At 39.6% G+C, this 19,376-nt stretch overlaps 1 protein-coding gene across 1 annotated transcript in view; it reads left to right on the plus strand.

Annotated features, from left to right (window-relative positions):
* The first annotated feature begins 311 nt into the window (after positions 1–311).
* LOC149229441 (DnaJ/Hsp40 cysteine-rich domain superfamily protein) overlaps positions 312–19,376 on the plus strand; it is a 94,647-nt gene continuing 75,582 nt past the window's right edge. Inside the window, exons 1-2 of the mRNA XM_089378643.1 lie at positions 312–502; positions 585–721. Coding sequence (XP_089234769.1) covers positions 442–502; positions 585–721 — 198 coding nt within the window. The 5' untranslated portion in view covers positions 312–441. The remainder of the gene's footprint in view (positions 503–584; positions 722–19,376) is intronic.

The following is a 19,376-nucleotide window of genomic DNA, read 5'->3' on the forward strand; positions in this document are numbered from 1 at the left end:
ATTATTATTTTTTTTAACCTAAGTTCTATTTTAAAATCTCTATTAAAAGTAAAGTAAACAATATTAGGAAATGAGGTGAAAGAATATAATTTTTCCTTTTTAAAAGCCCCACAACTAATATAAATAATTTTATAACCCTCCACATATATTAAACAAAACACGTCACTCTAAACATATATCTATATCTTTAATTATGCATTATTAAATTACATTTCCCATTAAAAAAATAAATTAACCTACCACCTTTTTGGTAACTAAAAACATTAAAAAGGATATGAGATAAAAATTGGTTAACCATAAATATTTTGTAACGTTTATGAACATGACATGAAAAATAAACGATCGCCCATGCTTTCTGGCCGTACCATATAGATATCTTATCTACTGAAACGCCATAGCCGCCAGAGCCTTCCACCTGCTAAAACAAACATAACAGTGATCATGGCGGTAGCTCCATCCTCCGCATTCACTGGGACGCGCAATCTCCTAGTTTCGCAGCCAGGCTGGTTTCTTATCCCTACTTATTTAGCTCTCTGCTGCTGTAACTTTGAATATCATTTCAGAATTTTGCAAATGTTTTGCAGACAATCCATTCAAACAGAAGCAGCAGCTCCCGGCGACTAAGGTGCCCCATGCGAAGCATTTACTCCATAGCAACGTCAGGGTTGAACAGAGCCTTTTTCCAGGGCAACCAAGAAAACGCTTCTCTGTTCGATCAAAGGTCAGCCGTTTTCATTTATCTCTAACTCCTCATGGATTATTGGCTTTTTGGTTTTTGAAATTTCGAAAATTTCGCTGGGCCATGTTCTCCTGAATTTTGTCACCGCTGCTTTTATCCTATTATGTCATTCTCTTGGAGGCCTAGTCTATTCATAATAAGATTTGAACCCTTACAACCCGGTGGAGTGTTGAATGTGACGACTACTCATCAAAATTTGATTTGCTGTTCCGTAGTTTTTTGTAGTTTGTTTCTCAGAATTTCAAATTTCGTCTTCATTGCCTATTGCCTACTTTTCCAATCTATGTTTGTAGGCCTATGAACATGCGGATTTTTCTTTTAAGGACAGTGGAAAGTAGTAAAATGTAGCGTTTTCTGGGTAATTTTTTAAGAAATGGTCTAGTTCTCTTTGTGAAATCAGTTTTTGTCTCCAATTATGTAGTTTTATTTACGGGTAGGTTAGTCCTCATCCCCTGAAACTCCATACAATGTCTGCTTTACAATCAGGTTACTTTTGGTTAGGAGCTATGACAACTAAGTGGTATCCATTCCATCAAAATCATCAGAATTGCACTTATGTCCTCATCCATTAGCACATTAGCGCATTCACTGCAATCGCCCCAACTTGCTGTTGAACCGCAGCCCAACATACACTCTTTTAAGATATAGCTACATTGAACTAAATCGATTAATGTAGAGAAGCCTAGGTGATAACTGGCCAAGGGTTTGATACTGCCTTTTCCGTATAAAGTAGCCGCTTGAAGGTGTTGCCTTTGCTTTGTTGAAATAACTCCATTCATGGGGTTGGGTCTTTACAACAACCCAACTTCACCTATCTCCGGGGATTCTGGTCGTCTGGCTGACCTTATTAGATCCCAAGTGCCGAAACACTGAAGTGAGAGTGCTAAGGATGTCTTTGGCCTTTCTTCCCGCGAAGGTTTCAACAAAGGCTTATGTTTTGTGGGCAGTTCAACTTATTTGTCTACATGCTTTGTATTCCCCAACTCCAGGGAACACGGGAACTCCAAAAAAAAAGTCTTCAAAGCTCCCGGAACTTTCCCAAGCTCCCATTGCAGCTCCTACTGAAAAGGGAACGTTCCCATACAGTTCCAAAGCTTCCGGGAGTGCGGGAACCATTGGAACGGGTTTCCCACCTCTAGGGAGGGGTTCCCATGTAACAACGTTTTTTTCGTATTGGACCAGACTAATAAATGTGATTGTTGAAAATCAACAAGAGAAAGAGGCACCTTTTCAGGTATTCAAGTTATGAACTGTCATGTTGTATTAAGGGCTCGATTTAAATTAGCATTTCATTTTGGAACCTATTTTTGAGACAAACAAAGTGGAATTAGTTTGTAGTATTCGTCAAGAATGTTGATGGTCTCTGGATTTTTTGTTTGTCTATAATTGATATGTGGTTGAATAGAAACACATATTTCCACTAACTGACGTTATCTGCTATAATAGTTATGGTTGAATAGAAACACATATTTCCACTAACTGACGTTATCTGCTATAATAGTTATTTTTTAATGGCCCATGGGAACCCATTTTGGTTAGGTCTGAAGCTTTTCTACGTAGTCTTTGCTCTTCTTTCTGTTTCCACTGTTCATAACAACACTGTTTTCAGATAATACAATGAGGAATTTTGAATGCTATGATATATTTACAGCATAGCGAATGCTACTATATATTCTAATAATTACAAAGCGGGCATGGTGATAGATTTGCCAGTACCAAGTGGAAGCGACCCAGTTGTTGCCTGAGTTTCCAGAAAACACTGAATGCTAAAGTTCTAATAGATGCTCATAGGTTTTCTCTTTTTAAAATCTCCCCATGGAAAAAATTGTAATTCCTATTCAAAAGAAAGAATGAAAATCACATTCCTAATGTGCTTTAAGCACAAGTACAAAAGTAGATGAAAGTAAAAAACTAGTCTTTTCCCCTGAATACATGTGGATCAAAAAATATCACAAAAATCCCACCTTACTGTCTACTCTAGAAACTTTCCTCCTCCCAAAATAGGCCTCATAATATAAATCTCATAGCAGTCCTGAGATATACGCATTACATATTATAATAATAAAATAAAAGACAGTGAGAACGACTCATAAAAATTAGACATCAAATCAAAAGATAGAAGACCTTGACTGTATCAAGGTTCCAGATATAGAGTCTTCCAAAACAGTTGATCCAGCTTCAACATGTTAACTTTGTTTGGAGAGAGCATCAGCCAACATATTGTGTTCATGATTACATGAGCGAATGATATTGTCTCAAACATGTGCGATGCCTCTTTTAACTGATTTACTAAATCTTCCAGCGGAACACAGTGAATCTGTGTCTTCTCTTTCATCCATTGAATAACCAAGGAAGAATCCCATATATCTCCAAACTCACTCCTTTTCCCACGACTATCTCCAAAAGAAGACGAAGGGCCATCATTTCAGCATAATAGTTTGTCCCAATACCCACGCCAGACTTGAATCTAATGAAGTGCTTATTGGATACGAACTGAACACCTCTTGCACTGCTAAACTTTTCTTGGCCTTGTCTAGCACCATTGAAGAATCCCCAAGGAGAGGATTTAATCAACATATATGTCACCCATTTGCGTTGGATATCTTATCTTAGGACTTGATTTGCAACAATGAAAGAGCCAACAGGCCTGATTGTAAACCTGGAAAGTAGGAACTGGTTTCCATTCAAAGATCTGGGCATTATGTGCTAGCCAGATACCCCATATAGTGAGACGTGGAATTGGACTGAAAACTTTTAATTCCTATTTTTTGAATCCGGGCTCTAGGACTTTCCGTCATCGTTGAACCTCTACAGACATTGGCTATTCAAGTCGATTTTTTCTAGGTTTTTCCATATGTGTTGTGCATATGGACAATGGATAGCGAGACGTGAAATTGTTTCCACATCCCTCATACATAACATATAGATGTTGGGTCCCTGTTTACCGCTTTTCTGTAAGCTATCCCATGTTAGGACCTTGTTTCTGAGGGTGAGCCTTTGTAAGATTCCCACCTTCTTAGGTGCCTTTGTGTTCCAAATTTTAGTCCACCACCATGCCTCTTCTTGATCAGCTGGGACCAATAAAGCTTCATAACCTAACTTTTGCAATGTACGTGCCCATAAATTTAATTTTAGCCTCATTAGAATCCCTTATTCTTACATGAACTCTTCTCAGGTGATTCAGGTAGATCTGCCAAGTACTTATCCGTTCTCCACCTATATCAATAGACTGCCAATGTCCAACTCTGCTGCCAAACATTTGTAGTGTTAGATCCACAATCTGATGTAAAATAAATATATCTTTTTCATGAAGATCATTTATTAGATTAGGACTTAGAAAATTCTGTTCTCCGCATCCCATAATTGGGTTTAAACCAATCCTAGATGCTCATAGTTTTATGAGTTTGATATTATTATTTGAAGTTGAACTCGATTGTAAGATTGTCAGGACTCAGTATGTAGATATGAATGATGCATTGAAAGATGTAATTGCAATTGTAGTGTCTGGTATTTATACTAGCTTATATTACAAGGCCTTTTGCAAAACAAGAAATAAAAAGTGAAGAAAGTTAGTTGTAACTTGTGTAGAAATTCTGAAAATCTATTGAATTTGAAATTTCTACCTCACTTCAATGAGGTTATGGATTTATCACATATAACTCTTGGCCTCAAGGCTGAACTTAAATATTCAGAAATATATCTGCAAATGTCTCAAATCTGTCAACCACTAGGTTAGGCATGTTCAAGTTGATAAACACTGCAAAGTACTAAAATACTAGTTGTTGTTCCTAGTGAGGGAGCAATGCCAAGACACTCTATGTTAGTTTTTGGTAGCATCAGAAGTGCTCTAGCCTTGAAAATTGGTGGAGAGGCTAAGGCACATAAGTTCTAAAGAACCCAGAAATCGTTTGGTGAAATTCCACCCGGATTGTATTTTATTAAAATAATTAATATTTTTAATTAATTTTTTGCATTAGTATGCCAAATAAATGTCTGGACAGGTTTTTCGAGTATTCTGCCATTGTTGCTAAATCCCAGATCTTAATAGTGTTGTCTGTGGAATTAGAAACAAGTGAAGCTGAATCATGAAATTACATGTAGCTCACAAATATACTGTGACTTGCCAAAATGTACCAAGGTGTTTTTCTTTTGAATATCATGATAATATAAGTTATAATCTGCAGAGCCTAGTGCAATTTGATGGCCAGAATCAGGTTGAAATTGCACACAACAAACATTTGCCTTGTCCTGATTACAGACACACTTCCTCCCTGATTTATGCTCCAAAGCTTCATAGTGCAATCATCACTTTCACTTGCCAATATTAATCCCATAAAGAAACCCCAAAAGAAAACAAACTTGAACCCAAGTAATGATCCACGAACAAAATTTCCAGCCAGACATCAGGCCATGCAGGCAAGACCATTCCACTCTGCTTCATAATCAAATTATTATAATAACAAAGATATTGCAGTCCATAACCAACAGAGGCTAGAAGCTTTGCAAAGATAAAACTGGCTGCTCTTTTTGCGGTGCCTTGGAAGAGATAAATCAACGAATATACACTCCAGAGATTATTGGGTAGTTTAAGAACCTCATATGATTGTTGAACACAACGCCACCTCATATTCTCCCAATGAATGAGCTATCTTGAGGATGAGAGGGAACCGTTGATAAGTAGCAAGTCTCTTCCAAAGCCTGCTGAAGACTTAAAAATCATCATCAGTCATTATCAACCTGCATATGCTCCAGATTGTCTTCATTAGAGATGATTTTTGTTGCCATATTATCTGTGGACAATCTAAGCTTGAAGGTTCACCATTATGACCAGACTACAAAAGCTTGAAGCTGTCATTAGTAGAGATTTTATCACCACTCACAAGATAGACGAACAGTAGCTCTATCCAACTCTTTTATCTCTAAACTGCTTGTAACCATAGCACATAAACATTCAGTCCTCTGCAATACCATAGTTAACAATACCCTTGCTTGTTTCTGAATCATCATCTCTTCTTGTGTCATTTTCTTCTTCCAAGCATTCTCATATTCATTTAAAATGTCACCAATCGATCAACATTGCCATCTTCAGAAAACAGAGATTTATGATGCTGTCTAGTGGGAAACTGCTGAAGTCGTAGACTTTATTTGCCATTTCGTGGTTAAATTTGAGGAAACATCCTGAGAGCCAGCATTGGAGGCTTTCACATGATTTCGTCTACACTGACTGCCATAAAAATAAAACCCCTTGCTGGTAGAATGTGCAATTACTGTTTGCCATATCCTTCCATGCAATCCAATAACATGGTGTTTACAAATCTCACCTAGTCTCTACACTCATGTTATGCTACCACAACATCTTGGGAATCATCTCAATCTAGTGCTAAAAGCAAAGCTTGCAACAATCAAGGTAAGATTGTCTACAATTTGAGCATTGGGGCTTGAATACCCTTCAAAAGCTTTATAATATACCCAATTTAACATTCCTGATTCCACTAATAGTGATTTTGTAATTGTTGATTTGGGGTAGCATCGGATGTGCTCTAGCCATGAAAATTGGTGGAGAGGCTAAAGCACATGAGATCTTCAAGACCCATAAATGGTTTGGACAGATTGTACCCGGTTTGGGAGATATTAAAATAATTAATATTTTTAATGGAGTTCTTAAGTCTAAACTCAGGAAAATAAAATATTAATGGGTATTAATATAAAACTGGGTTAGAAGGTTCCAAAAGTCATGGATCAAGCCGAATCTAATCTTAGCCGTTGATTAGAGATTTAATCTCGGCCATTGAAGGACCAACGAGAAAAGTATAAGAAGGGGCTTGAAGGTCAGTTGGATAACACACCAGAGTGATCAGTCATTCATTTTGCTAGAGTGGGGTTGCTAAGCAAAGTTGAATCAGTGATTAGCAGCGAGGGGCAGTGAGTACTGGGCAGAGAGGCAGAGACAGTAGTGAGAGACCAACGTAGAAGCAGGGAGAGTGAGAGTAGCAGCCAGTTCAGGGCATGTAGAGTCCAATAGAGACAGCGCAGAGGCTGCTGGAGTGACGCAGAGGGTCCCAGAGGCTGCGTAGTGCCTCAGAGGGCTGATGCAGGTCAGCAGGAGGCTGACGCAGAGGCCAGAAGGGCCAGCGCTGAGCTTTAGTTGTGCCAAAGAGGGTTTTGTGGGACAGGTTTTTTGAATACCTGTTTCTGAATATAGAGGTATTGTTGCCGTGTATTTTTCTCTGTCAGGTGAGCCGGTTAGGCACCTAGTTGTACTCAAGGAAATGCTGCATAATAATAAACCCTCAGAATAGTTGCACCGGTTTTCCTGTTTTGGGTTTTTTCCGGGGACATTTGTCCAAAAATAACGGTGTCGCTTATGTGTTTGTTTTCTTTCAGCTGATGATCTGTAGATGTTGAGACTGTACTTGTGTTTATTTTCAGTATTTATATGGCTAAATAACTTGTTAAGTAATTAAACAAGTAGGTGAAATAAACCAGATAATACAGGAAGAATTTCTAACGGGTTAGAATTAGAAATTCCAACATGGTATTAGAGCGTGGTTGCAGATCATAGGAGAGCTGAAGGCATTAGCTGAGCAGAGGATTTGCAGCAAAATCAACTGTCCCGAGTGACAGTAGCTGATTCTTGCAAAAGCGATAGAGGAAGGGTTGACGCAGAAGGACTGCGTCATCAGTCTGGGCTTGAGAGAGGCCAATGTAGAGGCTGAGGAGGGCAGAAACAAGCTCACGCAGAGGCCAGGAGGGCTGACGCAATTGGCAAAGGGAGCTGTTTTGCCGGTGCCGGGATTGCGTAGGGCCAAGAGGTTCAATCCTTCAGTTGCTAGGGCAAAAGAAGTTGTGGCTAGTTTGTGGGAGCAAAGCTGGTGGGGTACTGTGGTCAGAATAGTACCTAATAGGGCAAGACCAAGGTGGAGGGAGTTGCTGCCGAGGCGGATTTCTAGCCAAGGATTCCGGATTAGTGTTGCAGTTGCACAGATGATCGGAGTGGGGCAACTTGACGTTGACAAAAGGATTTCTAGGAGGGAAATCGAGACTCAGAGGGAGTCCAGAAGAGAACTTCCAGACGAGAAGTAGAGAGACTTGGAGGAGTCGACAGAGAAGAGCAGAGAGATGGCCGTGAATGGGCTGAGAGATCAGGATAGGCTGGATGGAGCGTCCAACTTTGTGGTCTGGAAGGCCAAGATCTTGTCCATTCTAGACAAACATTGCATCAAGGGCTTCGCCTTGAGAACTATGGCTATCCCAGTTGACCCGGTAGCAAATGATAGGTACGAGGAGGCAATGGCTAAGGCAAAGTGCATCATCCTTGATGGGGTCAAGGATCATGTGGTCCAACATGTTGTCGAGAAGGAAATGACAAAGGAGATGTGGGACATTTTGAAGACATTGTACCAGCATACTTCCGTGCAGAGGAAGATGCTCCTCGAGAATCAACGAAGGTCATACCAGATGCAGAAGGGGGAGCAAATAGATCACTTCCTCTGTCGATTGAAGGAGATCAGGGACCAGCTGACTTCCATAGGAGCTACGTCGAATGAAGAGTTGATGGTTAGGACCGCAGGTTGCACGCAGTGAGTGTTGCAACAATGCAGGATGGCACAAAGAGGTTTGCAATGGTGCGAGATGCAGGGAGTTGTTGCAGCAACGCAAAGGTCAGTAGAGGGAACACTTGTTAGCGTCAGAGGGAGCTTCAGCGTCGGGAGTGTTTCTAGCCTGACAGGGATGTCACAAGTTGGGTGGATCAGTTACTTACTTCTTAGTAACTGAGTTGCAGTGCAGTAGTAATATGTAGTAGCACGAGGCAGCATGACGAGAGGGGGATGCAGTGCAGATGTAGTGTTGGGAGGATGGACCAGCAGCAACACAAATGCAGAGGGAGCTGCCGTACGGATGCAACAGTGGCAGTGGCAGGGCCATGGGAAGCAATATAGGATGCAACAATGCAGAGGATGTTGGGAGGGAAGGCTTAGCATCAACACAGGTATCGGTGCCGGATAATCAGTGTGATGCTCAGTGAGGAGTATTACTAGAGCACAGTCCTCGCTAAGAGGGAGTGTTGATTTGGGGTAGCATTGGATGTGCTCTAGCCATGAAAATTGGTGGAGAGGCTAAAGCACATGAGATCTCCAAGATCTAGAAATGGTTTGGACAGATTGTACTCGGTTTGGGAGATATTAAAATAATTAATATTTTTAAGGGAACTCCTGAGTCCTAAGTCTAAACTTAGGAAAAATAAAATATTAATGGGTATTAATATAAAACTGGGTTAGAAGGTTCCAAAAGTCATGGATCAAGCCAAATCTAATCTTAGCCGTTGATTAGAGATTTAATCTCGGCTGTTGAAGGACCATCAAGAAAAGTATAAGAAGAGGCTTGAGGGTCAGTTGGAGAACGCACCAGAGTGATCAGTCATTCATTTTGCTAGAGCGGGGTTGCTAAGAAAAGTTGAATCAGTGATCAACAACGAGGGGCAGTGAGTACTGAGCAGAGAGGCAGAGACAGTACTGAGAGACCAGCGTAGAAGCAGGGAGAGTGAGAGCAACAACCAGTTCAGGCCACGCAGAGCCCAGTAGAGACAATGCAAAGGACAGAGGGACTGCATCATCCACGCAGAGGCTGCTGGAGTGACGCAGAGGGTCCCAGAGGTTGCGTATTGCCTCGGAGGGTTAACGCAAAGGGTCTTGGGGCTGATGTAGAGGGCAAAAGGGCCAACGCTGAGCTTCAGTTGTGCCGGAGAGGGTTTTGTGGGAGATCCCATGGGACTAGGATTGAGGATTAACCCCCCATTTAAGATGAGAGAACAAAACTACAGTCAAAACCTTTCTTCTAAGTCACCCAATAATCCATGCCCAAAGTGCCCAAGGAAAAGCAAGAATAAGCACTTGATTGCACAATGAAAAACATACCTTCAGGATTGTGGACTGCCCAACTTCAAACATATGCTCTTGATAGATGGGCGAGGGAACATATGACTAACTCAGGGAGCAAAGGTCAAATGGCACAATACATTGGCTACACTGGTGGTTATAAGGGGTTGTTGGCTGTTGGTTGAAGACAACTCTAGGAGGAAAAATTCTCCTATGGGGTCACCCACTTTTGGTGGGTAACAAGTCCCTTTGGAGTAGAGTTCCGCCACTTTCAAGTTTCTCCATTTGGGCCAATATGCCACTGGGAAAACTCGTAATGGACTTTGCAAGGTTTGGACAGTCCAGTTGCCGCATGAGAATTGACAAAACCATTTCTATCAAGTGATGTCTATCAACTGGCCATCGAGAGCTCAAATAATCAAATAACTGGGAGAGCACACCATTGGGAGAAATGAAAACAATCCTTGCCCCTTTTCCCATTCCAGTTGATGGATGCCAACTAATGAACACACTTCTATCAAATGATGGTACTATTAACTAGGCCATTAGCCATCAGGAGGACTAAGCATGTCTTCGATGACTTAAGGCTGGTCTGGTTAATGAACTTCGTGCTTAAGCCCCCTTTGTGGCTAAGCTCTTGATCACAGTACCCATTGGCCCATGTGACCAGGGGTTGAGGCTAAAAGCCTCCAATACTTAAATTTCTAAATTCAATCCCCGAAAATCCAAAGGGTTAATCCTTGAAATTATAAAGGTTGCTGGCTTCTGATAGAGTTCCACAACTTACTTCAAGGACTGAATTTTGATGTTGACAGGGCATAAACTTGCCTTGAAGGCTTTTGAAGGTTCAAAAATCCTCAACAACCTACGAAGGCATCCAAAATCACCACCCACAAAAGAAGACATAGATGGCCCATATCCAAATCCACCACTTCACCCTATTGATTGAGAATTCTTCTCACTCTTGTGGGACTACAAACTTCAAACTTCAGATCCCAAACTCTTACAAACAAAAAGGCTAATAGTTTGGCTTATCTCTTGAGGAAACAAGGTTCCCATGACTCCTTAACAACAAATCTTTATTCTATCTTTCAAAACTGTCCAAAGCAGGGCATTTGCCACACCCTTCCAAGGTCTCTAATCAAGTAAACCTCCAAGGCTTCTCATCACCAAACTGAGATACAACACAATTGTGCCATCCCACAACTAGCCTGGTAAATACCGACACACTAACAAAATACATGAAAAGCCTAAAAGCCCAGCTCAACTTACATATTCTACTTCACAAAACCATACATATCACATCTATCACATGTATCATACCTCAAAGCATACCACTGTATACATAATTCATTCATATGAGAAATAACAAATAGTAACCATGCACAACTAAACATTGATCCATCTCATCATTGCAACATACTTAGTGACCCAACATAGCTTTTATGAAACACTGAATAGTAATATCATTTCATTACTAGAGAAATAGATACACATATATGAGTCACTTAAGCTTGGTTGGAAATTAAAGAAGGGAGAGCCACTCTTCACCCAACCATAAGCTCATTTACATTGATATTTTCTTACAACTGGACACCCTCAAGCTAGATCGGATGCCTTAAGAGGAAGGCTTACTCAAGGTTAATAGGGTTAGTTATAGGATAGAGAACATGAACAACTCGTCAAGCTAATACTTTTTAATTTGGTGACTTCTTGAATAAGGCCCTTATTGAGGTCAAGAAAGCTCTTGATTGTTTTATTGTTCTCATCCACCCAAGAAAGAAGAAGATTGTATTTAGTCTTCAAATTTTTATGCTTTTCAAAGATACACATTATTTGTGAGTGGGGCACATGAAGTGTGAGGGCCCTTGTGAAACGCTAGTTAAAAGAATACTGTAGGGACTAGGGGCTAAACCAATAACCCCCTTTTTCAACAAAATTTTTTCCTTTTTAAACCTCATGAAAATATTGAAATACTTTTCAAAGATAATTTTAATAAGCCATCCAAAAAAAATTCTCCCCCTTTTCAATAACCTTCTTTTGGTTTAAGAGACAAGTATAAAAAAATTAGCTATTTGGCGTACCTTCAAGTTGATCAAGGGTAAAGTGGAGAATAATGTGAATGCATCACTGGCAACAACCAATCATTGATCATGATGACATCATCAATGGTAATAACTAAGCCCATGAGTGAATTGACGACCTCTTGTTGTGCATAACAACTCTTCTGACATGAGAATTAAGTAGGTTTTCACTTTTGTCCTTATGCCTTTGCCTATTGCTTGAAATGTAGTTGTGGCTCACTCACCCAACGCATGGATCCCATCTCTAGTTAGCACAAATAGATTGTGTGCTCCCCTTTTGTTTGTCAAAGCAAATATCTAGGAGCACAAGCCTTTATTCAATTGGGTAGATTTGTAGGCTATAACATGTATTGCAACTCACTTGAATCTCTACAATAACAATCACATAGTCATTACCAATCAGTCAATGGTCACAACATTGGGAACCAATTAGCACATGGTTGATTTGTACGAGCTTAAGGTCAAACATTGCGCATCGGCCATGCTTCTTGTGACACAGGTAGGTCTATGAGCACATCATAGTATTAACATGATATGTGCTTGCCCAAGAGTGCAATAAGTCCCTGTTTGAGTTGCATGTAATGTTTCCTATGGATTAATTGCCTAAGGGAGGACTAAATAGCGTATCCAACCTCATAGGCTATAGTCATTGATAAAGGGGGAAACCCATTATCCAATGTTTTGGGGCAACATTGGGTAAGTTTGGGGTAGCTGGGGCAAAAATCCCAAATTGGGGGCTACACTTGTAACCCCTCGCATTAAATTAAGGATAAGAGACCCCATAAGGAATCTATAAATAAGAGAGAGATAGAATCATTTTCTCATCATTGATTTGGATTCAAATATCTCTATTTTCTTTGAGTTGAGGCTCCAAGGGTTTTAAGACCCCTTTCTTCTCTTGATTAGTTTCGGTGGAGGTGATCCCACCTTAGCTAGTCTACTCCTTTTCTTTATCCTATTACAACATAATCTCTTGGAGCAACTTAGGTCTGTTTTGGCTAGCAAGGAATAAATTCTTTGTGATTATCTTATTGGTTAATAAGTTCTGTTTTAAGAGCAGCGGGGGTCTTTCCTGTGGATGTGTGAGCTCTAAGTTTGATTGAAGAAGCCAACGAGACATGGTCTAGGCATAAGTTGTGTAACAATAGGGTGCCACATAAATTGTCTATTTAAAAGTGCCACCGAAGAGGAAGTATCGCTAAAGAGGAAGTGCCATTGAAGGAAAAAGACGTGATAGTAGCCAAAGGGCACGAGAAGTCCATGTGAGCGAAGAATTTGCTTTAAAATTAAATTAGGACTACACATTTTTTATTTATTTTTCATTGGTAAGATAAGTCGGGAAGTAAAATCAAGGCCATATTAACATATTAATAAAGGTTTAAGGATTTTTGTGAGCTTTATTATTGAAAAAATCAATAATTGAGGGGTGATATATATATATTGAGAGAGAGAGAGAGAGAGAGAGAGAGAGAGAGAGAGAATTGACAACTGGGCTAGTCTCTTACTCGCATGACACGAGGTGGTATGTATGAGTGTGAACAAGGTGAAATAACCCCAATGAATTTTTATGAGGGCAACCACTAACAAATGTCATTTTTTAATATTATATTACCTCAACATGTGTGCCGAGGGGAGTGATACCCTCAAATCGTGTTCCTCATGAACATTAGTTGCATTCCCTAGTGCTTTGTCTTTCTTTCATTTTCGTTTTAAATTTCAACTTAGGGGACGAGGCATTATTTAAATTTTATAACTATGTTGCACAAAACGCGCAAACCCCTTGCGTTTCGTCCATGTATTGGCACAAGAATGCTAAACCACGTGGAAACATTCTTGGAACACGTTTCCGCAAGGATTTAACGCGTTTCATGATTTTGAAATGCTTTTCACCCTCGTAGAAACTCATTTCAGGCGCTGTACAACATGTTTCTGCCAACCATACAATGCATTTCAATGCGTAAATTTAGAAATGAGGGCCCAAGTTTTCTTGGGACTCACAATTTTTTGTTTAAATCATTTACTCGATAGTTTAATATATTAAATTGCTTTCTTTTAATATTTTTTTCAAGATTTCTTGAAGCCTCTAGGCATCAAAATTTTGTTATAAAAGAGGTTGTCCCTTTCATTTCTCCTTACATTGTTTGAGCCTTGAGCAAGGGACCTTGGCGCATGTTCATTTATTCTTGAATCTTGAATCTATATTTATATTCTAAATTATAATGCTAAAAAGTAAAACTTGAATGCTTTCTAATTTCATGATATATATATCACATTTCTCCGTGTCCTAATTTTTGGGGGGTCACGTGTCCAACGCCTTCCTGTTTCAGATACTCGTTCTTGTTTCCCTGTACTATGCAACTTAGGTTCAGAACCTATTGCCTTCTAGGCAATTACCTCAGAGACACACTAATATGGGTGTGATTTGTTGCTACTTTGATGAGTCCTACTCATCACCTTGGCCCTGTTTCTTCGTCCCATCCATTTCATGCTTGTGCTCATTAGTTCAATGATATAACAGTGCTTGTGCTCTATGCTCTCAATCTTAGATGCCCTAGATGATGCTTTAGTCTGTAGTTGGTATGGCTTTCATTGTGTGGTTTCCTTACTCATATGTGATGTTAAGGCTTTTACTTGTTTGTAAAGTGTTATCATTAGATGGATATTTTATCACTTATAACTAAGTAAAGGTGTTACTTATTTATTATATTTAACTATGTCGGGACATAATTACTTCTGGATAAGTGTGCCTTAATCTAGGCCACTAGGTACTACTATGAAATCAAGGTGGGTAGCATAGTCATATCATGCCCATAGTTAACACCTTCCATCAATTTCCCTTACATTTCCATCTCATCCATAAAAATCAATATCCCTTAGCATATGGTTAAATTATCAAATGTCATCAAAAGGGCCAAGAAGAAGATAGAAAGGAAAATAATGCAAGAATTAACCAAATCAAACCAAAATAAAAGGCTAAAGAGGCGAAGAGCATAAATTAAGCAAATAAATGATTTTTTCACTAGCCTTGCTCCACCCCCCAATCCTTTTTAAGTCCTAAGAGTAGAATGCCTATCTGAAGCAAAAAAAAGGGTGCCCCAACGAAATAACCCCAATGATTTTTTATGAGGGCAACCATTAACAAATGTCATTTTTAATATTATATTGCCTCAACATGTGTGCTGAGGGGAGTGATACCCTCAAATTGGGTTCCTCATGAAAATTAGTTGCATTCCCTAGTGCTTTGTCTTTCTTTCATTTTCTTTTTAAATTGAAACTTAGGCAATGAGGCCTCATTTAAGTTTTATAACTATGTTGGACAAAACGCGCAAACCCCTTGTGATTCGCCCATGTATTGGCACAAGAATGCTGAACCACATGGAAACATTCTTGGAACACGTTTCTGCAGGGATTTAACACGTTTCATGATTTTGAAATGCGTTTCACCCTCGCAGACACTGATTTCAGGCGCTGTACAATGTGTTTCCGCCAACCATACAATGCGTTTAAGTGCATAAACTTAGAAATGAGGGCCCAAGTTTTCTTGGGACTCACAATTTTTTGTTTAAATCATTTGCTCGATAATTTAATATATTAAATTGCTTTCTTTTAATATTTTTTTCAAGATTTCTAGAAGCCTCTAGGCGTCAAAATTTTCTTATAAAAGAGGATGTCTGTTTCATTTCTCCTCACAATGTTTGAGGCTTGAATCTATATCTATATTCTAAATTATAATGCTAAAAAGTAAAACTTGAATGCTTTCTAATTTCATGATATCTATCTATCTATCTATCTATATATATATATATATATATAATATATATCACATTTCCCTGTCCTAATTTTTGGGGGGTCACGTGTCCAACGCCTTCCTGTTTCAGATACTCGTTCTTATTTCCCTACCTGTGCAACTTAGGTTCAGAACCTATTGCCTTCTAGGCAATTACCTCAGAGACACACTAATATGGGTGTGATTTGTTGCTACTTTGATGAGTCCTACTCATCACGTTGGCCCTGTTTCTCTGTCCCATCCATTTCATACTTGTGATCATTAGTTCAATGATATAACAGTGCTTGTGCTCTATGCTCTCAATCTTACATGCCCTAGATGATGCTTTAGTCTGTAGTTGGTATGGCTTTCATTGTGTGGTTTCCTTACTCATATGTGATGTTAAGGCTTTTACTTGTTTGTAAAGTGTTAGCATTAGATGGATATTTTATCACTTATAACTAAGTAAAGGTGTTACTTATTTATTATATTTAACCATGTCGGGACATAATTACTTCTGGATAAGTGTGCCTTAATCTAGGCCACTAGATACTACTATGAAATCAAGGTGGGTAGCATAGTCATATCATGCCCATAGTTAACACCTTCCATCAATTTCCCTTACATTTCCATCTCATCCATAAAAATCAATATCCCTTAGCCTATGGTTAAATTATCAAATGTCATCAAAAGGGTCAAGAAGAAGATAGAAAGGAAAATAATGCAAGAATTAACCAAATCAAACCAAAATAAAAGGCTAAAGAGGCAAAGAGCATAAATTAAGCAAATAAATGATTTTTTTTCACTAGCCTCGCTCCACCCCCCAATCCTTTTTAAGTCCTAAGAGTAGAATGCCTATTTGAAGCAAAAAAAAGGGTGCCCCAACGAAATAACTCCAACGATTTTTTATGAGGGCAACCACTAACAAATGTCATTTTTTTAATATTATATTGCCTCAACATGTGTGCTGAGGGTAGTGATACCCTCAAATTGTGTTCCTCATGAAAATTAGGTTCATTCCCTAGTGCTTTGTCTTTCTTTCATTTTCTTTTTAAATTGCAACTTAGGCAATGAGGCCTCATTTAAGTTTTATAACTATGTTGCACAAAACACGCAAACCCCTTGCGATTCGCCCATGTATTGGCAAAAGAATGCCGAACCACATGGAAACATTCTTGGAACACGTTTCTGCAGGGATTTAACACGTTTCATGATTTTGAAATGTGTTTCACCCTCGCAGAAACTCATTTTAGGTGCTGTACAACGTGTTTCCACCAACCATACAATGTGTTTCAGTGCATAAACTTAGAAATGAGGGCCCAAGTTTTCCTGGGACTCACAATTTTTTTTTAAATCATTTGCTCGATAATTTAATATATTAAATTGCTTTCTTTTAATATTTTTTTTCAAGATTTCTAGAAGCCTCGAGGCGTCAAAATTTTCTTATAAAAGAGGATGTCCCTTTCATTTCTCCTCACAATGTTTGAGGCTGGAATCTATATCTATATTCTAAATTATAATGTTAAAAAATAAAACTTGAATGCTTTCTAATTTCATGATATATATATATATATATCCCCGTGTCCTCTAAAGGTTACTACATAACTCTTGCACAACCTCTCTGTGGCTATCTTTGCCTCTCTGCAAGCTACTCTCTAGAACTGGAAAACTTCCTCTAGACTCATTGCCTCTGCCCCTCTGTCTCTGCATCTTCTCTGGGCTTGAACTCTTTCGGCAGAATGCTGTTGCTCTCTGGAAAAATCGAACTGCCAAAGGAAACTCGACCTCAAGTGTGTTCTCCATCAACCCCATCGACCTCTTCTTATAATCTCTAGTTGGGACTCCAACGACCAAAATTAAATCTTAATCAATGGTTGAGATCATTTCCTAGGCGACCCGTGTGAGTTTCTAGAGAAATATCACCTTCCTTAATTAATTGTTGTTAATTAATCATTTTCCCTGAGTTAGACTAAGGAAAAATTTAATTACTAATTAATTAACTTAATTAAGGCATTTCTAGGTGGTTATTCCTGAATTTTTTTTTGGGTTCTGGAATCCTAGTGTTTCTTAGCTTCTTTGACAATTGTCGAGACTAGAACACCATCCGATGGTACAAAAACTAACACTCCCTCTTAGCGAGGAAGGTGTTCTAGTGCTGAATTGCTACAACACCTTGTCTCTGCATTATCCTCCATACACGTTGTTTATGTCTAGCCACTATGACTGCCTGCCACTGCCCACCAACCATTGCGCAACTCTGATGCTGCATCTGTGCTGCTGTTGACATTGTTGTACTATTTGTACTGTTGTCAACTTTGCATTTGCACTGCAACTCCCTCTCAATTGTTGTTGTTTCTACTACAACTGCTGTAACTGAGAAGCATCCAAAACACTGAATCCACTGTGCCTCTGTGCTGCTACTATCTTCTGAGCATTTGACTCCTACTAGCCTCTGCACTGTCCTCTGGGAAATTTGCGCTATTGTTGATTATGCTATTGAGCCTTCAACTATGCCATCAACACTGCTTTGCACCCCTTTGTTGAAATCTCTATGTCTAACTGTTAGAAATTTAATCTATATTCTTCTGGTTTATTTCTCCTACTTGTTAATTACAAACAAGTTATTTAAATATATAAACATCAAAATAAACACAATACAGTCTCAACCATCTACAGATCAACAACTGAAAGAAATAGCAAACACACAAGTGACACCGTTATTTTTGGACAACTCGTCCCTGGAAAAACCCAACTTGGGAAAACCGGTGCAACAATTCTGAGGGTTATTTATTATGCAGTATATCCTTGAGTACAACTAGGTGCCAAATTGGCTCACCCGATAGAGAAAAATTACCGGTAGTAATACCTCTCTATTCGGAAGCAGATATTCAGAAAATTTGCCCCACGAAACCCTCTCTAACACAACTGAAGCATTGCGTCAACCCTCTTGGCCTCTGCGTCAGCCTCAAAACCCTCTATGTCAACCCTCTGAGGCATCGTGCAGCCTCTACGACCTTCTGCGTCACTCCTGCTGCTCTCTGTGTGGATGATGCAGGCCCTTTGGCCTTTGTGTTGTCTCAGCTAACCTCCGCGTGGCCTTCTCTGGCTTCTGTGTCTGCCTCTCTGCCTCTGCGCTGGTCTCTCGGTACTATCTCTGCCTCTTTGTCCAGTACTCACTGCCCCTCGCTGCAAACTGATCACTGATTCGACTTTTCTTAGCAAACCCCGCTCTAGAAAATCGAATGACTGATCACTCTGGTGTGTCTTCCAACTGACCCTCAAGCCTCCTCTTATACTTTTCCTGTTGGTCCTTCAACGACCAAGATTACATCTCTAATCAACGGCTAAGATTAAATTTGGCTTGATCCATGTCTTTTGGAACCTTCTAACCCAGTTTTATATTAATACCCATTAATATTTTATTTTTCCTAAGTTTAGACTTAGGAACTCCATTAAAAATATTAATTATTTTAATATCTCCTAAACCGGGTAGAATCTGCCCAAACCATTTCTGGGTCTTGGAGATCTCATGTGCTTTAGCCTCTCCATCAATTTTCATGGCTAGAGCACATCCGATGCTACCCCAAATCAACACTCCCTCTTAGCGAGGATTAGCTTTAGTAATACTCCACACTGAGCATCACTCTGATTATATGGCATTGGTACCTGTGCTGATGCTAGGCCTCCCCGCCCAACATCTTCTGCATTGCTGCACCTTGTACTGCTACCCATGGCCCTGCCACTGCCACTGCCACTACCGCTGCTGCATCCGTATGGCAGCTCCCTCTGCATCTGTGCTGCTGCTGGTCCTTTCTCCCAACACTGCATCTGCACTGCAACTTAGTTACTAAGAAGTAAGTAACTGATCCACCCAATCATTGACATCCTTGTTAAGCTAGAAACACTCCCGA

This window comes from Pinus tabuliformis, chromosome J (assembly GCF_031772625.1).
Source record: "Pinus tabuliformis cultivar Carrire ecotype Pingquan chromosome J, CPIR1, whole genome shotgun sequence".
Taxonomy (NCBI): Eukaryota; Viridiplantae; Streptophyta; class Pinopsida; order Pinales; family Pinaceae; genus Pinus; species Pinus tabuliformis.